Source organism: Chroicocephalus ridibundus, chromosome 1, assembly GCF_963924245.1.
Source record: "Chroicocephalus ridibundus chromosome 1, bChrRid1.1, whole genome shotgun sequence".
Lineage (NCBI taxonomy): Eukaryota > Metazoa > Chordata > Aves > Charadriiformes > Laridae > Chroicocephalus > Chroicocephalus ridibundus.
The window spans coordinates 216,196,313-216,217,600 of NC_086284.1; the positions used below are offsets into that span (position 1 = coordinate 216,196,313).

Below are 21,288 nucleotides of genomic sequence, written 5' to 3' on the forward strand. Positions count from 1 at the left end.
CGAAGCAGGGTGCAGTGTTGCTGAACCCCAATTACACTGTATTTGGTGCTTTATTGGAGAAGAGGTTCCAGCTGGCCCTTTAATAGGAAGATGCATTTCATCCTTAGTTTTCAGATACCTTATAGTATCCTTTCCACTGGGAAATTAAGCAGAGGCTCTCCATATCCAATGCAGCTGCTTCTAGTGTTAAATTAAACTGCTGCTATTACAGTAAGCCGTTGCTGGAGCCGAGTTGTGTTGTTCCTTAATTGTTTATGGCTGTGGATGTGAGCCAAGTAGCAGTCCTGTAGTGGCAAACGCTGGAGATATGACCTGGAAAACAGATGTTTGGGCCAAAGCCAAGGTGGTTTCAGGAAAGACAGCGAGGGAGAAGCAGGAAACCAGTTATCTGCCTGATTTATTGGACAGGGTGAAGAAATTCACCCCAGGGCAGAGTGCTCACATGAGGCTGGTACAACAGTAAACTCTGATTTTAGCTAGCTTTTAGCCAGCTTTTACAAGGCTTATATGGGCAGCTGCTGATTTGCTAGCACTAACACTAGGTGTGCCAAACCTACGTGCTTTGCAGCTGGGTAGAAAATTCTTGCCAGTTTGCTGGTGGCTGCAGAACATCTCATGCAGTGGACTGGTTTATGTGAAGTCCCAACATAAATCTTTTCGATCTGATACAATGCGAGGGATTTTTTGAAATGTAAGGGCTTGAGGAATATGACCAAAACCAGATCTCTGCAGCGGAGGTGCTCCGTGCGAGCAGATGATCCCCAGGCATTCCCCTTTGCTCTCAAAGGAGAGAAACCAGTTCATCACATGCTAACAAACAGAGGCGTCTAAAATGGGTCCAGTTCATGGTCTGAGGGTGCCAGTTTCTCTCTGTTCCTCTCTCAGGAGCCCAGGTAACTGCCTCACATGGAGACAGAGGTGGTGTAGACATGTAGGATTAGGTGAGATCTGTCCCACCCATGTTTTCACAGAATCACAGGCTGGTTGAGCTTGGAAGGGACCTCTGGAGGTCATCTTGTCCAACTCTCCTGCTCAACAGGGCCACCTGGAGCCAGCACCATATCCAGATGGCTTTTGAATACCTCCAAGGATGGAGACTCCACAACCTCTCTGTGAAACCTGTTCATGAAGTGCTTGGTTGCACAGAGCGAAAATGAAATATTGCACTGGAGGGAAGGGAAGGGGTGTCCAGCATTTAAGACTAAGAAAAGTTTTAAATGCCACTGTTGAGGGAGTGGACCCACAGATCTGAACAGGTATTTTGTAGCACATCCAACCAGTAATTTTTGGAGCAGTGATGTGAATATTTAGCAGAACAAGACGCTTTCACGCTTTTAACTATGTTGTAACTACCTTGATTTCATTGAAATGCAATGAATGCCAGGCTCAAACTTTTAGCCCTAATTTTGTTTCTTTAGTACTTGAGCCAATAGTGTTAGTAGATTTTAATTCTGACGAGTGATCAAAAAACCTTTGGCTTCCTTTGGTAACAGTCCTGTTCTTAGATGCCCAGCATGTTGACTAGTAATTCTGGCTAGCACCCTGAGTTTTTAAAGAGGAGTTTTGAAAGTCCCGGTAAGGGAGTGCTTACAGCTCTCCCTGCTCTCTCTCTTGCTCCCATCCATGGAACAATAGGTTCTTAAAGCCAAGGGTGTGGGAATGGGGGATTTGGAAGAAGATACACAATCTTCTTTAGCCCAGCAGTCACCAGAAGTATTAGTGGAGTATGGTAGAGGTGGAGAGAATACATCTCTGTTCACACAAAGAGGCATGATGCAGATGTTTTGACTGCTGGCCCGAGTCTTTGGCTCTTGTTAGCTTTCCACACTGATGCTACATTGCACAGACAGAACATGAAACTACTTGGATTTCCGTTTCTGCTGCCGGAGACCCTTTGATTTGTTTTTCATTTTGTCTTTAGACTAAGTAGGCCTCTTATTTTTTGAAACAAAGGAAATGGCTAAACAGTTGCATCAAACAGAATAGGGAAATATATACAGATATATTTCTTCCTGTTAAAGAGATTTTTGCCTACTTAATTTGATCAGATTTCTCTGCTTCCGTTAGCCCAGGCAGAAATTTTAGCCTTTTCGTGCCACGGACCACTCATAAACTATTCACCGTATTATTGTGCAGTGCCACAAATTCCCGTCCTTACAGAGCTACCTGTGCTGGAATATCTAAATGCAAGTCATTTTCCAGAGCAAGTTCATCAGGCACTTGGCTAATGGGTTTCTGAAATACCCTCCAGAGATATGCTGCTCTCATCCAGAGGAGAACAGGATTGTCCTAATCTCTTGCATCCAGGTGCTTTGCCACTGACTTCTGTAAAATTGCAGAAGTGCTGGTGTTTTCCCAGTTGAGGGCAATGCCAAATGAAGAGGTCCTTGGACAGTCTTCAGAGCAGGTCTGATAGCTGCTGGTGGCCCATGATCTCTGCATTCCTAGGGAGAAATAGTAGACATGAGCCATAGGATTTTTTTCTCTCTTTCCTTCCTAGCCTGTCTTCCCCACAAACCTGATGGTTTTCTTCTCTTTGAAGTGCAGTGTCCAAGAGGGTTTATGAGTGTTTACTGTTTCCTGAAAATTCAGCCTGGTTGTTAGCTAACTTCCCCAGGAGCTCAAAGGGGAAGGAGAGTCTTCCTGTGCTCTCCATTGTATAGATTGGCCTTATGTAGGGTAACAAATTTAGGGGAACCTCCTGGGAAACCTCCCCTACTGAAATCTCTATCAGAGAATAGCTGCTGTTGTTGCATGGACCATCGGTTTGCCAAAGTGTCAGAAAGCATCACAGTGTGAATGCTCAGTGCTTCTGAATATTCAGTCCAGAATAGTCGGTGTTTCAGTCCCTGTGCTAACTGTAGCTGCTTGTCTTCATTTTATAAAACAGGAAGAAGCAGAAGTTCTCACCATATCCAGGATACAAGCAAAACAAGAACCTGCTGCAACCTCACCACGTACTAATAAAAAGGTCTTCCGACTTTTACGGTCGCCCTAGACTTTGACACAGGGGACTGATGGAAACTTGTTGCTCCACACTGTTGGATAAGAGAGAAGACATTCAAGCAAGGGGCAACATCTTGATTTCTCAAGTTTCCCTCTCTCTTTGATGGTCTTGCCTCCTGTCTCCTTGAACAGAGAGACCAAGTTTTAAAGTCAGCCCAGCCAGTGGAGCAATTATCCTCATTCTTTCGGCTGAGAAAATCCTTTCCATGTTGTACACAACTGTGATGAAAAGATAAGCCCCTCTAGCCAGAGACTGAACCTGTCTATCAGGAAAATACCATTTACAGGTAAGAAAATGCCATTCCCAGCAGTGAATCTGGATCTTCGTCTGTGTGAGGCTAGAGAAGCTGCCCTTGGGATAGAGCATTTTGTGTGTAAAAAGGAGAAGAGACTTTGGCTGCATCCCACACGACAAGTCATTCACATTTTTGACATTGTAGTTGAACAATATATTGTTGTCAATATACCTGACAGGTAACAGCTGGTGACAGGACTCATGTCTTTTAACTTTGGTCATCCAAGACATAGACATCTGCAGCTGAGTTCAGAGTGCCTCTTGCTACCTTTTAGCTAAAAGGGGAGCCAGGAATGACATGCTCAGAAGTTGATATAAAAGTTGTGTGGTAAATCTTGGTCCCAGATGGCACAATGATGGGCACCACCTATAGCAGTTAATAATTTCTGGTTTCACTAAATCTTCTCTCTGGAAGCTCTGAAAGAGCCTGCAGAGAAGACCAACCCAAAGGCTTTGTTGTGTTTCCTGGCATCTTGATTTTATATGTTTCTGTTTTCAGCTGCTTAAAATTATCCTGAGATCCATTTTTTTTTTTTTGGCTCCACTCTCTACACAGTGTGGTTCATACGAGCTGAACTTTCTCTTTATAGCTTCACTTATGAATATGGGTCAGCACCCAGGCAGTCGAATGCCCGAGATCATTTCCATGGTGTATATAAATAGTACGCAGTTATTTCACAGTTTCGTGTTCAGCTTGCAGGCTTCCAACAGCCTTGTATTCCCGAAACCCTTTCTATTCTCATAGCATTGGGGTTCTTGAACGCGTGACTCAACATAAATTGCAGCAGAGGTTATCCCAGCCAAGAAAGTCCCGATTTGGCTTCTGTGTATTGTCATTCTTGTTCCCGACAGCTGGCGTCAAGTCAGTAGTAGTCAAAACTGCTGTTGTGGGTCTTTCCAGCCCTGCGATGAGTTCAGCTACGTGGTTGAGCCGGCAGCTGAGTTACGCTACCTTATGCACGTTAAGCAGCGCTGGGTCAGTCCATCATCTTGTGAGACAGTGGAGGAAGCCAGAGAGTCTCCAGTTGGATGGATAACTAACGGCCGGCGTACCCCTGTCCGACGGAGATAAGAGGCTGGTTAAAACCAAGGGAATTTTTAGACTCTTCCCAAATATCGCCTGTCTTTTGTTTGACACAGGACTTGTCATGTCTCCTTTTCTGCGTATTGGTTTATCCAACTATGACAGTGGCCCTTACCTGCCATCCCAGGGGGAGGTGATTAACCCTTACTGCGCAGTGATGGTTAAAGAAGCCGTGGAGTCAGGTAAGCGGGGGTTGTTCAATATGCATGTGAGCTTTTATAAGACCTGTGCGCTTTACTGTGTCATTTCTGGTGTGTAGGAAGCACATCGGTAAATGTTTATAATGGATCATGAAGTGCTTTTTGTGTCTCAGCACAGTGCAAGTTTGGGTTTGGCATGGCCTGCAAGACAACCTGATTTTAAGGTAATGCCCAACAAATCTATATCTTCAATTTGGGGTTATTATCAGCTGAATTACAGGTCCCAGCATGTGACAGAGCAGATGAGCTGAGCTGTATAGGGTTTCACTTTTCTATGAGCAGTTGTTGGTTTGTCAGTGAGACACCAGATGGATGAAATCTGGGTGTCCTAGAAATATCCTGGGGGGGCTGTCTTTGTTTGTCACATCTTTTGAGGAACTGACAGGTCCAGCAACTTTCACCGTTTAAAAGTAATAGCTCTCAAACAGCCTCAGTCTTTGCAGAGAGAGTTAATTTCTCCGTGTAATTGCTGTACTATGTAAAATGTTTGAAAGCGAAACCTCCTGCTAAGCTGTTTTTCATGTCTGGGAATACGGATTGTTGCGCACTTTTTCTGATTGAACAACCCTGATGAGTCCTCATTGGGAGAACATTTCTTATACGTCTTATGCATTAAAATAGTCCCAGTGAGAGGATGAAAAGTTCTTCAGTTCTGCTTTTCAAGAATCATGAAGATCAAGCCCTTCAGTGTTAGGGAATTCCTCATATTGGCTGTTATTTATCTTAAATCTTTGATAAATTCCTAACTTGACTGCTGTGATTCTTTTAAGTTTATTCAACCCAAAAATACCTTTTTATACCTTGAGAAACCCCATTACTCTAACCTCTAGAGGATGTTAAAGTAGTTTAAAAAAAGAAATTTTAGACTTTTAAAGCAATTCATTATTTCATTTTTTGTTTGCCTGTTTGTTTTTTTTTTAAAAAAGAGTCAGCTTTTATCGTATTGAACTTTGTCTTGTCTTAAATTAAACTTTATACGATTATGGGAGTTGTGGTGACTGGTAAATTCAAAAGGAAAGAAAATACTGCATGACAAGATATCCCTCAGATCTCCCTTTTTACGGAAAATATGTCCTATTTCAGCTTTGTGCAGAGCTGGGCTCTTCGCTTTCTTGAGGCCTTTGAAAGCCAAAACTCAAATTGAAGTCTCTTGTCAGTTCAAAAGTGAATAAAATATATTTGGTCAGCACAGGGCTATATTTATTTCTCTTACACAGAGCTGAAAGCATTTTCTGGCATCTTACAAACAAAAATGTACTAATTAAGGGATATAGTTCTTGTGCTCCTGAGAGTCAATAATAATAATAATAATAATAATAATAATAAAAAATACCTCTACCAACAAGAAATAAAAAAATGTGTTTGGGGGAACTTTTTGCCATTAGTGGGATTGAATATAGGAAAAATGACATCTTTCTGTTGGAAGATTTCTGTTCCCTGAGGTGTAATAGCACTCATCTAGCCATTGCTCAGAGCATGGTAGGGCATCCAGAGGGACTCCTCGTCATGTCAGTGATAGCAGCAGGAAACTCCCGAGACTGATTCATCTCAGACTCCCTTCTTAGGGTAGGTTGAATCACCCTTGGGAGGTGTTAATCTGCTGCTGGTAGAGGGTGTCTAAGGGTGTGTAGATGGCTAACCTTACCTTAAGGTGACTAAGCCAAGGTGAGGCCATGGTGGGATCCATCTCCCCTATATCTCCAGTCTACTTCAAGTATAGCAATATCTGAGCTAGTTGTCTACCTTTGTGTCACAGCCCAGAGGAACAAACAGGGATTTCTGTGGTGGGATTCATCTCATCTTGAGGAAGACATCCATAATGGGCGTGATGAATCACACGCTATGGAAGCCCAGTGCTCTCCACTGACTCTGAGGGCAATTTAGACAGTCCACTCAGAGCTACACGTCTGATGTTCAGTGAGATAAGCCCAACACTAAATGCCAGAAATGCTTTCAACGTGACCATCCTGAGAAGCTGTCATGCTCAAACAGCCTCAGAGAAGGCAAAAGGCAATGAAGATCTCAGGACATAAGATGAGGGGTAATGGCTTCAAGCTGGAAGAGGGGACGTTTAGATTAGATATCAGGAAGAAATTTTTCATTCTGACAGTGGTGAGCCCCTGGCCCAGGTTGCCTAGAGAAGCTGTGGATGCCCCATCCCTGGAGGTGTTCAAGACCAGGCTGGATGGGGCTTTGAGCAACCTGGTCTAGTGGGAGGAGTTCCATGCTACTCAATGGTAATAGGATTTAAAAAAAGAAAAAATGTATATTGATGTCCTGATATGCAAATTTTGTCTAAAGTGGCATGGCCAAGGAGCAGGAGTGAATCAGCTGCAAAGCTGTTAAGAGATGGAGACGGTCCTGACTCTCAGTCTTGTGCTCTGACATGTGGCCATTAAGATTCCTTCAGGGCAAATGATTGCTATAAAGCAGTGAGTGCAGAATGCAGGGCAGGACGTGCCTAAACCCAGAGCTGAATCCAGGATAGATCCAGTCCCAAATTCCTGCAAGCTCTCTGCTGGAACCGGTTTGGTAGATGACTCTGCTCCAACTTTTGCAATGTCCTATTATGGATTGAACATATGCCCTGTTTAGCATCAGCAAAGTGCGAGGGGTTTTTTGTTTGTTTGTTTGTTTTTTTACAAACAGAACAGTGGTAGATGATAAATGCGTTCGGTTGCCGAAAAAAGGGAGTTTGACTCTGGCTTTGGGTTCACGCTAAAGGCTGTCCCTTGTCAGCCAGCTGTGATAAGTCATTGGGACAGAGGTCCCCAGGGGTCTGGAAGTAATGCACATCATCTGTGGACACAGGAGTGTCACAATAAGGCCACCCTAAAGAATTTCAGAAGCTCAGGAAAGATCTTGGGGCAGCCTTTTTGTTTTTTTCCTTTTGCTTATTTTTTGACCCTGGTATTTTATGATATAATCTCAAAAAAAAAAAAAAAAAAAAAAAAACCCAAAACAAACAAAAAAACCCACACCACACCTCCATCCAGCTACAAGTGTTATAGCAATTTCAGAGATCATAGGCACCTCTGAGGTATAAAAAAATCTGCCCTTTAAAAATGGCTTCTGCCTTCACAAGCCACTGGCCCGATGCCATTTCACCACCTGTCTCGGTGACATTTGCTTTATGAAAGATCCTGCTCCATGGTTGAACTCAGCAAGCCTCCAGGAAAAGTGCTCCCAGCCACAGTGGAAGCTGCTGCCCGAGCAAAGACAGATGCTATTTTATTTTTCAGGAACCCAGGGTTAGATTAATCCCTGGCGGAATTCCACAGACGTCAGCGGGGATGTGCTGGGGGTAACTGTCTGATCCCATATATTGGCCAGTTCGTTCACATTCCAGGGTTTGTTTATTTAAGCCGTATGTTTTGGAGCGCGATGCAAACCAAAGCACTTGTTTTCCAAGTGCTGTGTTTCATGTCCATGGAGTTTCACGGATGTAGCAAAGAAATAACAGTCCTTACTGGGATTTCTGTTCTCCGTGATGCTGGGAAGTTTATGTCTGATTTTTATGTCTGATTTTTATGTCTGATTTTGTCTGATTTTGTTGAAAGAGCACGTTGTATGTATATTTGCAAGCTTGATGGGTATGAACTAAGCCTGCAGACAATGAGGTCAGTATGTGAGTGCCTAAATCTTTGTATGTGAAAAGACGGTTAACTGATAGAGGCAGATTCACCTTAGCTTGAGGTGCTCTGACCTTTGGGGAAACTGAATTTGAACCTAAGATTTAGCTGCTCAAGCACTTGCCATACGGGGCAGGACAAGGATAAGAAGTGATTTTACAGGGATGATCTCTGCTCAGTTCTACTATGTCACCAGTGATGATGGTCCAAGTGGACCATAGCTCCAGTGGAAGTTATGTGATGGAGTCCTGTGTCCAGTTCTGGGCTCCCCGGTTCAAGAGGGACGGGGAACTGCTGGAGAGGGGACAGCAAAGGGCTACCAAGATGATGAGGGGACTGGAACACCTCTCTTATGAAGAAAAGCTGAGGGATTTGGGTCTCTTCAGTCTGGAAAAAAGTCGACTGAGGGGGCACCTTATCAACACTTATAAATACTTAAAGGGTGGGTGTCAGGAGGATGGGGCCAGGCTCTTTTCAGTGGTGCCCGGGGACAGGACAAGGGGTAACGGGCACAAACTTGAGCATAGGACGTTCCATCTCAACATGACGAGGAACTCCTTTCCTGTGAGGGTGGCAAAGCCCTGGAACAGGCTGCCCAGAGAGGTGGTGGAGTCTCCATCTCTGGAGACATTCCAAACCCGCCTGGACGCGTTCCTGTGCAACCTGCTCTGGGTGACCCTGCTCTGGCAGGGGGTTGGACTAGATGATCTCCAGAGGTCCCTTCCAACCACTACCAGTCTGTGATTCTGTGACCCAAGTGCAAAACTGCTTCCCAAGAGCCAGGTGTTGGCTCGTGGAGTAAAATTTCAATGAGTCAATATTGGTTGCAGGATCCTGCATGGCTCTCCTCAGGAAGCTGCTTTCTCAACCTAAACTTATCCAGTGAGTATAGTTTACGTCAGTGGCTCTGGCAGTTGTTTCTCCTTTCATAGGAAACCAGTGTACCTAGTGGTGAAGGGAGATTTTTGTTATAATCTCACGGCCCTGATATTTGTTCTCTCCCCAGTAAACGTTCTCTCATTTCCTGAGACGAATATTACACACTCAGGAATCCCTGTTTCCTTTTTTCTCCTCACCTGCCTCCAAGAACTTTGGAGCTTGTTTACCAACTCTAATCCATCCTGGAGGTTTGATACAAGCTTCAGAAATCCCTGAATTCCAGCTTGTGTAAATCAAAGCTGAGCAGAGGACAGAAACATGAATTAGTCCTCCCATCTAGGGAAGGATTTTCTCCAGCACCTGTCACATTCCAGGGTATCGGCTGCATGGGCTTTTCCAGCTGCATGGGATGAGGGAAAGGCTGGGATTATTGGAAAAAAGAGCAGGGACTTGAGGAGACAGGAGTCGTAGGTCTGCCGCTCACACGACTGCTTTTTATTCTCTTATATCTCCAGCTTCAGCATTTGATGGGCTGAAAATTTGCAGAGGGCAACTGGGAAATAGAATTTACCTTGAGTGAGCATCTGAGACTTTTACAGGGCTGTATGAATTAAAACAGGCTGTGTGAAATAAAACCGGCTGAGACTCTTTTCAAAGAGAACTTAACTAGAGATAACTCTCTGCAAGTTAATGCTAGGCCTCAGAGGTGCCCATTTTTTACCCATGACCACTTTAAGATGTGTCTGCTGTGGAGGAAAAGGAATTAATGGATGAGGAAAAAGTGCAGGAAAAGTTTGGTAGGTTGAAAACTCTACATCACTGTGGATGTGGTTGCAGGTCTGCAAGAAAGTTCATCCCAGAGTTAGCTGAGATGTAGCAACTGACTGGATGTGTCCTCCAGCTGAACCTCCAGCAGCACCTTCAGTGCACCCAGGTTTTGTGGGGATTGAAGCAAACCAGTCTCATTTTGCATTGTCGCGGGACGGGTGATAGATGTAGCTGGTTATCTGGGATGAGATTCCCTTGGTCAGATGTGAGTATCGTTGGTGTCAGAGTCTATGTTTGAGACCTACTTAATAGAGTTAATGGAGTCAAGGATGGAAATTATCTTTTCTAAGGTAGATGTCTCTATTTGATCAAATGAACACACCCTGACTCCATTGATTTATATTGAATATATCCTCTTCACTGGCTCCGAACAGAGCCAATGTTCAGACAGCTCAGATATGGGCATACATATTGTAGACACCTAAAGTTAAGCAAGATGAATCCCATCCTAGGTTTCCCTTCACATAATCTCCTAAGACACTCTAACATGGTCCGTTACACACCATGCCAGGAGAGAGCCCTTAATGTGGGTAAATAACACAGATCTGTCTCAGGAACTGTAGAGTGGTGGCCTTAGCGCAGATAAGAAGCAAGTCCAGTCAATCCAAATCACTTCTTGTTGACAGAAAATGGCCAAGTGTACGTGCAAAAGAAGCCCACCATGTACCCACCCTGGAACAGCACTTTTGACGCCCATATCAACAACGGCAGGGTCATGCACATCGTTGTCAAGGACAAAAGTGCCGAAATGGTTTCAGAGACCACAGTGGAACTCAAGGTGCTGGCGGAGAGGTGCAAAAAGAGCAATGGGAAGACGGAGATATGGGTGAGCATCATTACCTCCTCTTGCAGGATGTGATGGGGAGCTGCTGTGGGGCAGGGGAACACCTTGTGTCCATGCCAGGCTGTGACTGGAACCAGCAGGGCAGGAGGAATGGGCTGCCATCCAAAGAATAACGTTTTGAGTCTATTTGGGTATGTCTTGAAGGAAAGACTTAATATCAGAAAAAAACAAAAAAAAACAGAGCATGGCACATTTGTATTACCTGGTGCTGTTATATTGAAACATATGCCATCTGTTAGCAAGGATTCTGATTCACGTGCCCACGTATCATCTTCGCTTAGGAAACCCATTGGGAACAGATGGTAATATGAGTGGCTAAATGTGAATTATTTTATCTGCTCTGGGGAAAGAGCTTTAAAAATTTAATCTGATATCAAGTACTTGATGCACAGTTGCCTGACTCAAGAGCTATGCCAGAGGAACTCCTTTAAAATCACTGGAGTTATAGTGGAGTAAATTTGAAGTAACAGCCTTCTTAAGGATGCTAAATGTAAGGTTGTGTTCCCTGGTAGTCCAAGCAAGAAAGTTCTTAATAATAGTCTTTAACATGTAGTATTCTGTAGCCATGTCATGAATAAAAATAAAGTGGAAAGGCATTTGGAAAGAAACTAATTTCCTGGAATTTCTTTTTTGTTTTATTTCTCATGCCAGTTCTCGGGCTATGCTGCTTGGGTTATGCAGAGGGTAGAAAAATCAAAAAGGCCTTGGTCACTTAACAGACCTAAGAGCAAGATTTGGTAGAGATTTGCACATTTAATACAAAACTTGGAAGGAACTGAGATACTTAGGGATGGAATTGAAAACGAAAAGGCTCTGCTCAGCATCACTCCAACCCCAGGCTCCAAAGCAACGGGAGGCAGCAGTCTGATGAGGAGGAGAGGAGACACATAGGCTGGGGTGCTTCTTGCTTTTAGCAAGAGTAACAGACCCAAGGTCAAATGGAGTTGGGAGATCCCGGTCCTGTTGTGTCCCAGCCTGGTAGCAGCTCCCGAGATCTTCTGTCCACTTACTGCCCGATACAAGTCACAACCTAGGGAGGGTGGTCCCAGATATCCCATCCTGCAAGGGTCATGAGGGGAGAAAATAACATTTTTCTTGCTTTTATGTGCATAGAAAGTGCTTCACCTGGAAGGGGGAGGTAACCTTGTTCAGACTGTGCTGGAGGTGGATGGGGGAAGGCACAGTTGTTGTTCTCAGGCTGAAGAAATCCTTGAATGTAGGCCTCCTTATTCCTAGGGGAGCGGATCCAGATTTACAAAGGCACCTATGGATGGGGGTTCACATAGGTGGGAATTTCCAGGTCCAGTGGGAAGGCCCAAGAAATGCCTGAGCAGGCTTGTAGCATCACTCACATTGACTGAAATGCAAGTGAGATTTGCAGAACCAAAATTCTAAAAGATTTCAGCGTCTTTTAAGTACCTAAGTTGGCTGGATTTTTTTCAGGGTACTCCCATTTCCCCCTTGCAAGATCCACTGAGAATGACAGGTTGTCTGTATAGATAATACTGGTCCTAATCTGGGGTCTAAAAACCTGCGTGCAGCTTCTGTGGTTTAGTCACATTTATCTCTTGTGTCATGCCGCTCCAAGAGTTTGATAAGAGGTGATCTAGCCTCCTCTCTCTATAGTTGCTCCTACCCTGCCTTGTTGTCCCATGCGGGTATGGGCAACCCAAAAATTAACGTTCATTGGCATTCGTCAGTTCCCACTGGGAAAAGGAGATAGCTTGAGTCATCTGAAATGATTGTTGCTTCTTTGAATGACTATTTTATGATTGCACTGGTCTTTTTTTCTTGTTTTTTCACTTATCTCAATCAGCTAGAACTGAAACCTCAAGGCCGAATGCTGATGAATGCAAGATACTTCCTGGAAATAAGCGGCAAGTGATTTTGTTTGTTAATTGATAGATGTGATTTCTGGTTATGTGGGGCAGACACGGTGTCTTCACTGAAAGCAGTGCCTGTGTTATTACTGATTTATTCATAGGAACTATCATAATGGTTGGAAATGAACATGGCAGAAAAGCAATTTTTATTGTATGGTGGGGATGAAGATTGACTGTTCCTCTGTGATTTGCAAGGCAGATTTTGGTAGATTTTCTCATTACGCTGAGTAAGATGGAATAGATACATAAGGAGCCAGTTTCCTCTGAAATCATTCTACTTGTATATATGCATGCAACATGTGCCACGGTGTGCATTATAGGGCAGATGTAAAGGCTGGGATATAATTTACGATTGACAACACCCAAGTATACGTCTTAGTTGGGCTTTTAAGATCAAGAGCAATCTAGGCAAAACAGGAAAAGAACCTGATCAAATTCAGAGTTCTGCTGCAAGGTGAACCGAGTCATTCACTAGGCTCCATTGCCTGGTCCAGCTCGACCTCCAGGGATGTGGCAGTGGTTTAGTCACCCTGGACAAGGGACACACCGTCATTTACACGTCATCACTGGGAACCAAATCCCACCTGCAGAGTTCAATGTCCACATGAAATGCATTTCGCTTTGTTGAAGACAGTGGGTTGCAATCCAAATGCTCAGTCTTACTCTCCTGTCTTTGATGCCCAAGTTCTTGCTGCCTTTCACAGATGTGGGGTGAAGCTGTATGCTGTAGGTATCTAGAAGAACCTTCCATTTACAGAAATACAGAAGTATTGTAAGCAGCTAATAGCATGTCCGTACAGATATTTTCTTCATCCATTCCTGCCTTTAATATAGTATAGGCTGTTGTTGCCTCCTTATATGTTATAAGATATCAGAGAGGCCAAAGTATAGAAAGTGTGAGTTGTGTTTGTATTACAAATAATGAGATCAGCATCAGATTACACAGGGGGGCAGTTTCCACAGAATAACTATATAACTTGCTGTGTAATGCATGAGTAAAACAAAACAGAGACTGAGTGTGAGATATTATGTGCTTATCTAGGTTTCTAGACACAAGTACATATATAAGTGCACACGTGTGGGGGTATGAGGAGAGGATGAGGGAGCTGGGCATGTTTAGCTTGGAGAAGAGGAGGCTGAGGGGAGACCTCATTGCCCTCTACAACTCCCTGAAAGGAGGGTGGAGAGAGGTCGGTGTTGGCCTCTTCTCCGAAGTGAATAATGACAGGACCAGAGGAAATGGGCTGAAGTTGTGGCAGGGGAGGTTTAGATTAGATATTAGGAAGAATTACTTTACTGACAGAGTGGTCAGGCACTGGAACAGTCTGCCCAGGGAGGTGGTCAAGTCACCATCCCTAGAGGTGTTTAAGAAACGTCTAGATGTGGCACTTCGGGGCATGCTCTAGTGGCAGAGATTGTAGGGTGGGGTTTTTTTTGGTGTGTGTATGGTTGGACTCGATGATATCAAAGGTCCTTTCCGACCATGAAGATTCTGTGATTCTATGTGTAGTCAGAATGGGTTTGTTTGCTCTTCTGAAAGGTTTGAATGTGAACTGTGAATAATGGTCTAGACACAGCAAACCGCAAAGCAATTGTTGGCATGGAAAAATAACAAGAAAAAGAAAATCCGGGGAACATACATACATGCTTACTCACACGCACACATACATGCGCACATAAAGGATTCAGTTGAATACCCACTTTTATATATATATCTACACACATGTGTGGTTTTGTGCATATATATAAATATTAATTTTTATGTAATTAGATCTTTTTTAGGGCATGATTCTTCAGTGCTATACAAAGTTAGAATTTTATGTTTAACCGCAAATTATCTCTCCTTGGGAAATTTCTGGTCTGCATTTCAAAAGCAGCATTATGAATATTCAAGGGAGCTCAGAGTCCCAAATTTAAAGAAATTTTGGTATCCCCGTAGGAATGATAGATTAAAAAAAATCCAAACAAGCCTTGTGTGGGTTTCAGAAAATGGTATTTCTTAAAAATATTCTTTCCTGTGAGCGCATCATCGGCTTCAGTCACTTAGTATTTTGTCAGCTGCATTTTCTTAGGGTGCCCAATCAGGACAGGGTACCCTAATAAATCTTCTGTTTCCTTTCCCCCAGATGCAAAGGACCTGGCTGACTGTGAGACTGAAGGCTTTTTCTCCTTGCACCAACGCAGGGGAGCCATCAAACAGGCCAAAATCCATAATGTCAAGTGTCACGAGTTCACGGCCACCTTCTTTCCACAACCCACTTTCTGCTCTGTCTGTCATGAGTTTGTATGGTAAATGAAATCAGATCTATGCATTTTCCCCTTTTAAGAGACCAGTTCTGCTTTTCCAGTGAATATCTGTGCTCCTGCGGTCGGCAAAGGCAGCCGGACTGGACCCTTGGCATCTTACATGTGGAGTTATTGCATTACTCGTACCTGCAACTGTGAAAATTCCCTTTAACTTTTGTTTATTTTTTATAAATATTTTTGGTTTTGGCCAAATGCACAGACATTTCTCATCAGCCCAGTTTGCTGTTTGGCTATTGTGAAATTCAGAATGTGAATATGTGCTGAAAAGGCTGTGAAAACCGCTGAGAATCACTCCACAGTTAGATTGAATGAAGATATTTAGATTAGAGAAGCTCTATAAAGACTGATAAAAAGTAAAGGTGTTTTATTCTGTTTCTTTCATAAACGTTGCTCCCCTTTCTTCTGTGGAGGCTTTCAGAAAATTCAGAATTAACCGTTTCTCTGTTTATTTCAGGGGTCTGAATAAACAAGGCTATCAATGCAGACGTAAGAAACCTTTTTGGTTTTTTTTGTTACTATCATTTTTTACTTGATCTTTTCTTAAGGTATTTTTTTATTAACACCGTGACATACTTTTTCTTTCAGAATGTAATGCTGCCATTCATAAGAAGTGCATTGATAAAGTAATAGCCAAATGTACAGGATCAGCAATCAATAGCAGAGAAACAATGGTATGTATTATTACTTGTCTGCTTTTAAAAAAACTTGGGTGTCATTCAAATCTCTCCTCTATCGCTGTAAAACAAATTCTGATGAAGCAAAAGGTGCTACTGAACTAAAAAGCTGTGTGATCTGATCTGTGCCCTTTGTTTTTTACGTTCCCAGTGGTTTCATTACCTCCTACTTGTGATCTACCCAAATGCAGCCACTGAATAAGCAGTTGCTGAATCAGAACTGACATTTTTCTAATGTATGAAGTACAGCTCAGAGGGAAGTGAGCGACATGAGGTGGAGATTTACTGGAGGAAATTCTTCACTATCCGATGTTAGGGAGGACGTCACATTGAGTTTTCAAAGCAGTATTTTAACATCCCACTCTCTCTTATCTGAGATTTCCAAACAGTCAGTGGAAAATCTAGTATCTCCACTATTATTTATTTTATTTTTCTCGTATCAGTTTATAATAAACCTCTTTTGGAGGGCAAAAGTGGAACTTTAACTCTTGATAGAACTATTCCCTTTTTCTTAATTATGTCCCATAGCTTCTGTTTGCTTCCAGTCCCATCCTGGCTCCCGCTCTCTTTTTACAGTCTTTAGACATGAGATTTACCTCACCTGTCTTCTGACATCTGCAGGGTAGAATTATCCAACTTTGTCATCACCTTTGACTCCCTAGATCCCAAAAGAAGAAAAATAGGGTCTTCCAAAGCGTGATTCATGAAAACTAATGTTGACATCCATTTCAGGATGGGATGAATAATTTTTAAAAGTACCCCTGTTCTTCCATTGAGCATTAATGGACTCTGGGTGCATAGCTGAGATGCAAGCAGCTATCAGGTCAGATAAATCAAGCCCAGGTATTAAATTACCCAGTTCCCGCTGAATTCCACAGACATCATGTATCAATATTTGGCTTTGTTTATCTGAGTGATAGTTATAGGTAGTTTTTTCTTGATGGTCATACCCAAGCATGTCAGTAGAAATTCCATCTTCTGTGGTACAAGCCTGGGGGCTGTTGGTTTTCCATGCAGAGCTGAGGTGGAGAGGAGTGAATTGCCAACACGGCTTTTCTCTTGCAGTTTCATAAAGAGCGCTTCAAGATTGACATGCCTCACCGCTTCAAAGTCTACAACTACAAGAGCCCGACTTTCTGTGATCACTGCGGCACACTCCTCTGGGGCCTTGCACGGCAGGGACTGAAGTGTGATGGTGAGTCCCTGATGTACGTGGCACAAGCTGAGCATGGGAGTGTGCTGTTGTCTTTACACGGGTGTGATCTGAAGAGCCAAATCTCATTTAGCACACTTCTCTACAAGCCCTGTATGAGATGGCATCCGGGGTGGTGAAGGAGTGGTCAAGAGAACCATTCTTCAAGGAGGATCATTCTTCAAGGACGACAACTGTCAGGATACAGAAAGATATGTGGTCCATGAGGCTGAAAAATCACTTCCCGGAGAGGCAAAGAACATCTCAGTGACACTGCTGGTCTTCCAAAATCACTCCTATTATCAACTTGCATGCTCTATTTCCACTATCAGATGGACCCAAGACACTTCACCATCTTCATAATTCTATACCAACAGGGAGAGCCTATTCTGTGGTTATGGTTTGTCTCTGAGCTGATAAACTGTAGAGTTTTGGTAACTTTAGCTGCAAAGGCTAATGCAACCTTTTGCCTAGAAGATATAAAAAAATTTCATCTCTGTAGAGAACCAGAAAACGACCTGAGTGCCATCCTGTGAGACACAAATGGTGCCCAGGCTTTGAGCTGTTTATGTGGCCGATCTCTGCCCTTGGCCAACAGCAGCACATGTTCCTGCCCAACCTGATGCCAAACCCTTTACAGCCTAGATGTCCTTTGCTGTCCTGACACCTCTTGTTCTTTCTTTCAGCATGTAGCATGAATGTCCATCACAAGTGCCAGACAAAAGTAGCAAACCTTTGTGGAGTTAACCAGAAGCTAATGGCTGAAGCTCTGGCAATGATAGAGAGCACCCAGCAGGTAAATACTTTAAGTCTTGAGTAACCTGGAGAAAGGAGGATCAATTGTTCAATGTTTGTTTCAGTGCAAGAAATAAGTGCATTAAGTCACTGTGGGTAGCAAGTTGAAAGAAAAAAACTAGGAAATGGATCCTTCATAGAATAGGTACTTAAGCTCATCTCAGCACTTTGTGGAGGCCAAAAGTTTTCATGGATCCAAGTGACAATCTCCAGTGTTCATAGAAGAGAAATCCTTTCAGGAATAACACAATTATTAATTCTGATAATAGAAAAGTGCTTCCTTTGAATTGGGAAATCTCTGAGCTGCAAATCTCTGGAGATAGGGAGAATATTCTCAGGAGATGACTTTGCATGCCTGCACTCTTCTTATATGTTTAACTGGTGTCTGCTTGACCCCTGTTGCAGATGGAACATGACCTGGATGGACGCTTGCTCTGATTCAGTACAGTTGTAGTTACATTATGTTCCTAATTGAGGTTGTGTCCTGTGACTCTGATCTGTTTGGAATGAAACTCCCAGGGTCATGGACTCTCATGAAGAGACCTGGGCCTTGGGGAGAGGGTCTAGATACTACAGTCATATAAACAACACTGTATGAACACAGAAAATTGCATTAAAAGAAGGAAAATTTGCTTGTTGTAAGCCCAAAACCATATAAGAATTTAGAGATTCTAGTTCAAAATCAGGATTGTCAGGATGCCTCTCAGCTCCTCAGTAACCTCAGAGAGGGACAAAATCCATAGGTACCTACTTCTCCATATTTAGGTTACTTGGTTATCTCAAGGCAACACCTTCATCCATACAGCAGGTGCTTTTCCATCCGTATGTTCCTAAGGCGCTATCTACCAGGTTTAGCTCTGCATATTTCTCACCTTTATGTCATAGGTAGTGCTGTCAAACCTCCAAAGAGGATTTTTTTCTGCTCTTGCTTCTCTATTTCCTGTTTGCTGCCTCCCTACAGTTCCTTGCACTGTATACCTGGAGTCACCATTGAGAGGCGAAAAGGGTGAACACTAGATACTTTCCCCAGAATACTCTTCTAATCTCCAGGGATTTAGACTTCGGGGACTTCTTGAGCCATAGGTGGAGTCTTAGTGTTTAGTAGCCCTCAGAGGAACTATCTTTCATGCTTTTGTCTTATCACCCTTGAATCCAGACAAACTCTTTCCTTCTGCAACATCCTGGTACAAGGAGTCCTACACGGTGACATCCAGACTCTGTGTAGGGATGAGGCTGCAGCATGCTCAAGCCTCTAGTGTTTTTCCAGATTTCTCTTCAGAGGACTATTGGGAAGGAAGTTTTTAATTAAAATGCCCTTTGTGTGGATAGCCAAGGACTCAGACCCCTTTCCAAAATAGGGGATCTCTATACTGGCAGGACAAAGAGCTGTTAACACTCCCACACGTCTCACAGAAGACTGTGGTTTCCTCTAAGTTACCAAACCCTTAAACATTAGGTACAGAGATGCTCTTCTCATAAGCAAAGACTTCTTCTAGATCTTGGCTTCTGTGACAGTCACACTCAAGAATCATAGAACAGTTTGGGTTGGAAGGGACCTTAAAGATTATCTTGTTCCAACCCCCAGAAGCCAGTGTCTGTAAGCTCAGAACATGACATTTGGCTCAAAAGTAATTTGTTGTTTTCTGGAATGCAGGCTCGCTGTCAGCGTGACACTGAACATATCTCCAGGGATGGACCTCTTGAAATTGGCTTCCCCGTTCCTGTGAAGGAGGTAACACCGCTTCAGGCATTGCCAGCATCTACAACAGGAAAAAAAGGTAGTTTCCCCTAGTGATATGGAACAGTAGGCTTTGTTAATCTTTTTGTTTGTATGTGGTTAGGTGGAGGTGACAAGGATGGTGAATTTATTAGCCATTGAATCTTTCATGCATCTTTTCAGCCCTTTCTCATCCCAGGATATCAGAGCTTTTCCCAGCCACATCACTTGGGCATGGCAGATACCCTAGATCTCAACCTGGTTCCTTTCCTTTCTATAAACCTGCAATTCCCCCATGCCACCCATGCCATCCCAACATCTGGTGACATGAGACACCAACCACCACTCATTCAGCTTTAAACTCTCTTTCTGACCTGCTACTTGAGCACCTCATACCTTCACCGGCAATAATCTATTTATTCCCTTCTTGGGACTCGTAGACTATAAAATCTGAGAACTTTAAAGAGAAACCAAGCTCTAAACAGGAGATTGGGAGTCCTTCTGATCACCATGGCCAATTCTCTTTCTGATTTCATATTTTTGGGTGGGGGTTTGAAAACCATTTGCAGGTCCCCACTTCATTCACCCAGGAGCTGATCTACAGCCCTACAAGAGAAGACATTTAGGAGGGTGAATGAGAGGTTGGGGAAGACCATTGGTTAACAGACCTTAGACAAAGTTACTGGGGGATCAGTGACCTTAAACAAAAATTGCAGTCTCCTGGGGAGATCCATTATTTCTCTGCATTGTGCCTGAGTCACAGAATTCTGGATATTAGGAGCAAAAATGTCACCATCTTTCATTAGACCCATGCGGCCCACGTAAAAGGCCATTTCAGGACCCCTCCAGCTTAAAGGTTCATGATGCCCCTCCAAGAAGTGTACCATAACTGCAGCAGACCTGTCATGGCACTGACACAATGCTTTTCTGCCTTCCACAAGCTCTGAAATGCATCTACCAGAAAGGGGAGGGGAAAAAGGAACACAAGTGCATCAATATTTAAACCTAGCAAGGACTGGGACAGTGGACCCTCAGCTCCAACCCTAACCAAAAGTCAAGCTGAGACCCCAGGCTCCACCATCATCCACTTTCTCAATGCAAGTCAATACTGCCCTGTGTGGAGATAATATCCTGGAAACTGGACCTAGGGCAAAATGTGAGAAGGCACCAGTTAAAGCACCAATTAAAGCATGGCAGAGCCACATTATACCAGTGCTGTGGGTTTGGTACTGTGCAGCACCATGCTACCGAGCTTCAAAGGCTGGTTTTGGTAACATCTGAGCTAAGGGCATAGTGCTCTTTGGCCCCCAGGGGGAAATAAATGGTGTCCCCATCTGAGATTATTTTCTTTCTTTTCTACAAGTAGGACTGGCCATGCTGATGTGAATCTGTAAAGCCCCAAATGGTTTCACATCTGGTTTAGCTGTGGGTTTTTTTGTCTGCTGAGTAGTGTTTTTGCTGCTCATCAATTTAGGACAGTACAGCAAACATGCACTTGAGTGCATGGGATAAATCCAGCTAGGGACAGGATCTCTTAGAAGTTCATGTGCATCCAAGTGAACGGAGTATTGAAGCCACTCTGAGTAGTTCCACTCCAGGACAGCTGGAGTACTTGATCAGAGCCTCACATTCAGAGCAAGGACCCAGTACGGAAATGCTGTCCCATCTGTTTCACATGCTAGCTTTGGCAAGAGTCTTGAAAGGGCCTCAAAGAAATGGGACCACATCATAACAGCAACCAGCAAGTAGGAATGAGGAACACAGGTGGCCAGAAATGAATGGTTTAGTCATGTTTTTCTGCCTTAAAACAGAAAGACAGATGGAGTTTGTAAAGTGGGAGTAATGCTACTGAAGGAGGTGGAGTTACACTGGAGTAAAATTTCCTCCAGAGAGAAAACAATGTGTGAGCAGAGCCAAACTACTTAGTAGATGTGGCCACCACATTTTCATTT

The 21,288-nt window shown here is 43.5% G+C and overlaps 1 protein-coding gene across 2 annotated transcripts in view; it reads left to right on the top strand.

Moving 5' to 3' along the window:
* Positions 1 to 21,288, top strand: part of PRKCQ (protein kinase C theta) — a 69,918-nt gene that overhangs the window by 18,436 nt on the left and 30,194 nt on the right. Inside the window, exons 2-11 of one of the 2 annotated variants that reach the window (XM_063323672.1) lie at positions 2,891 to 3,293; positions 4,203 to 4,567; positions 10,551 to 10,750; positions 12,585 to 12,645; positions 14,778 to 14,940; positions 15,413 to 15,444; positions 15,544 to 15,629; positions 16,698 to 16,827; positions 17,511 to 17,620; positions 19,274 to 19,397. In XM_063323672.1, the coding sequence (XP_063179742.1) occupies positions 4,450 to 4,567; positions 10,551 to 10,750; positions 12,585 to 12,645; positions 14,778 to 14,940; positions 15,413 to 15,444; positions 15,544 to 15,629; positions 16,698 to 16,827; positions 17,511 to 17,620; positions 19,274 to 19,397 (1,024 nt within the window). In that variant the 5' untranslated portion in view covers positions 2,891 to 3,293; positions 4,203 to 4,449. The remainder of the gene's footprint in view (positions 1 to 2,890; positions 3,294 to 4,202; positions 4,568 to 10,550; positions 10,751 to 12,584; positions 12,646 to 14,777; positions 14,941 to 15,412; positions 15,445 to 15,543; positions 15,630 to 16,697; positions 16,828 to 17,510; positions 17,621 to 19,273; positions 19,398 to 21,288) is intronic. The other variant, XM_063323671.1, reaches the window with a different exon arrangement.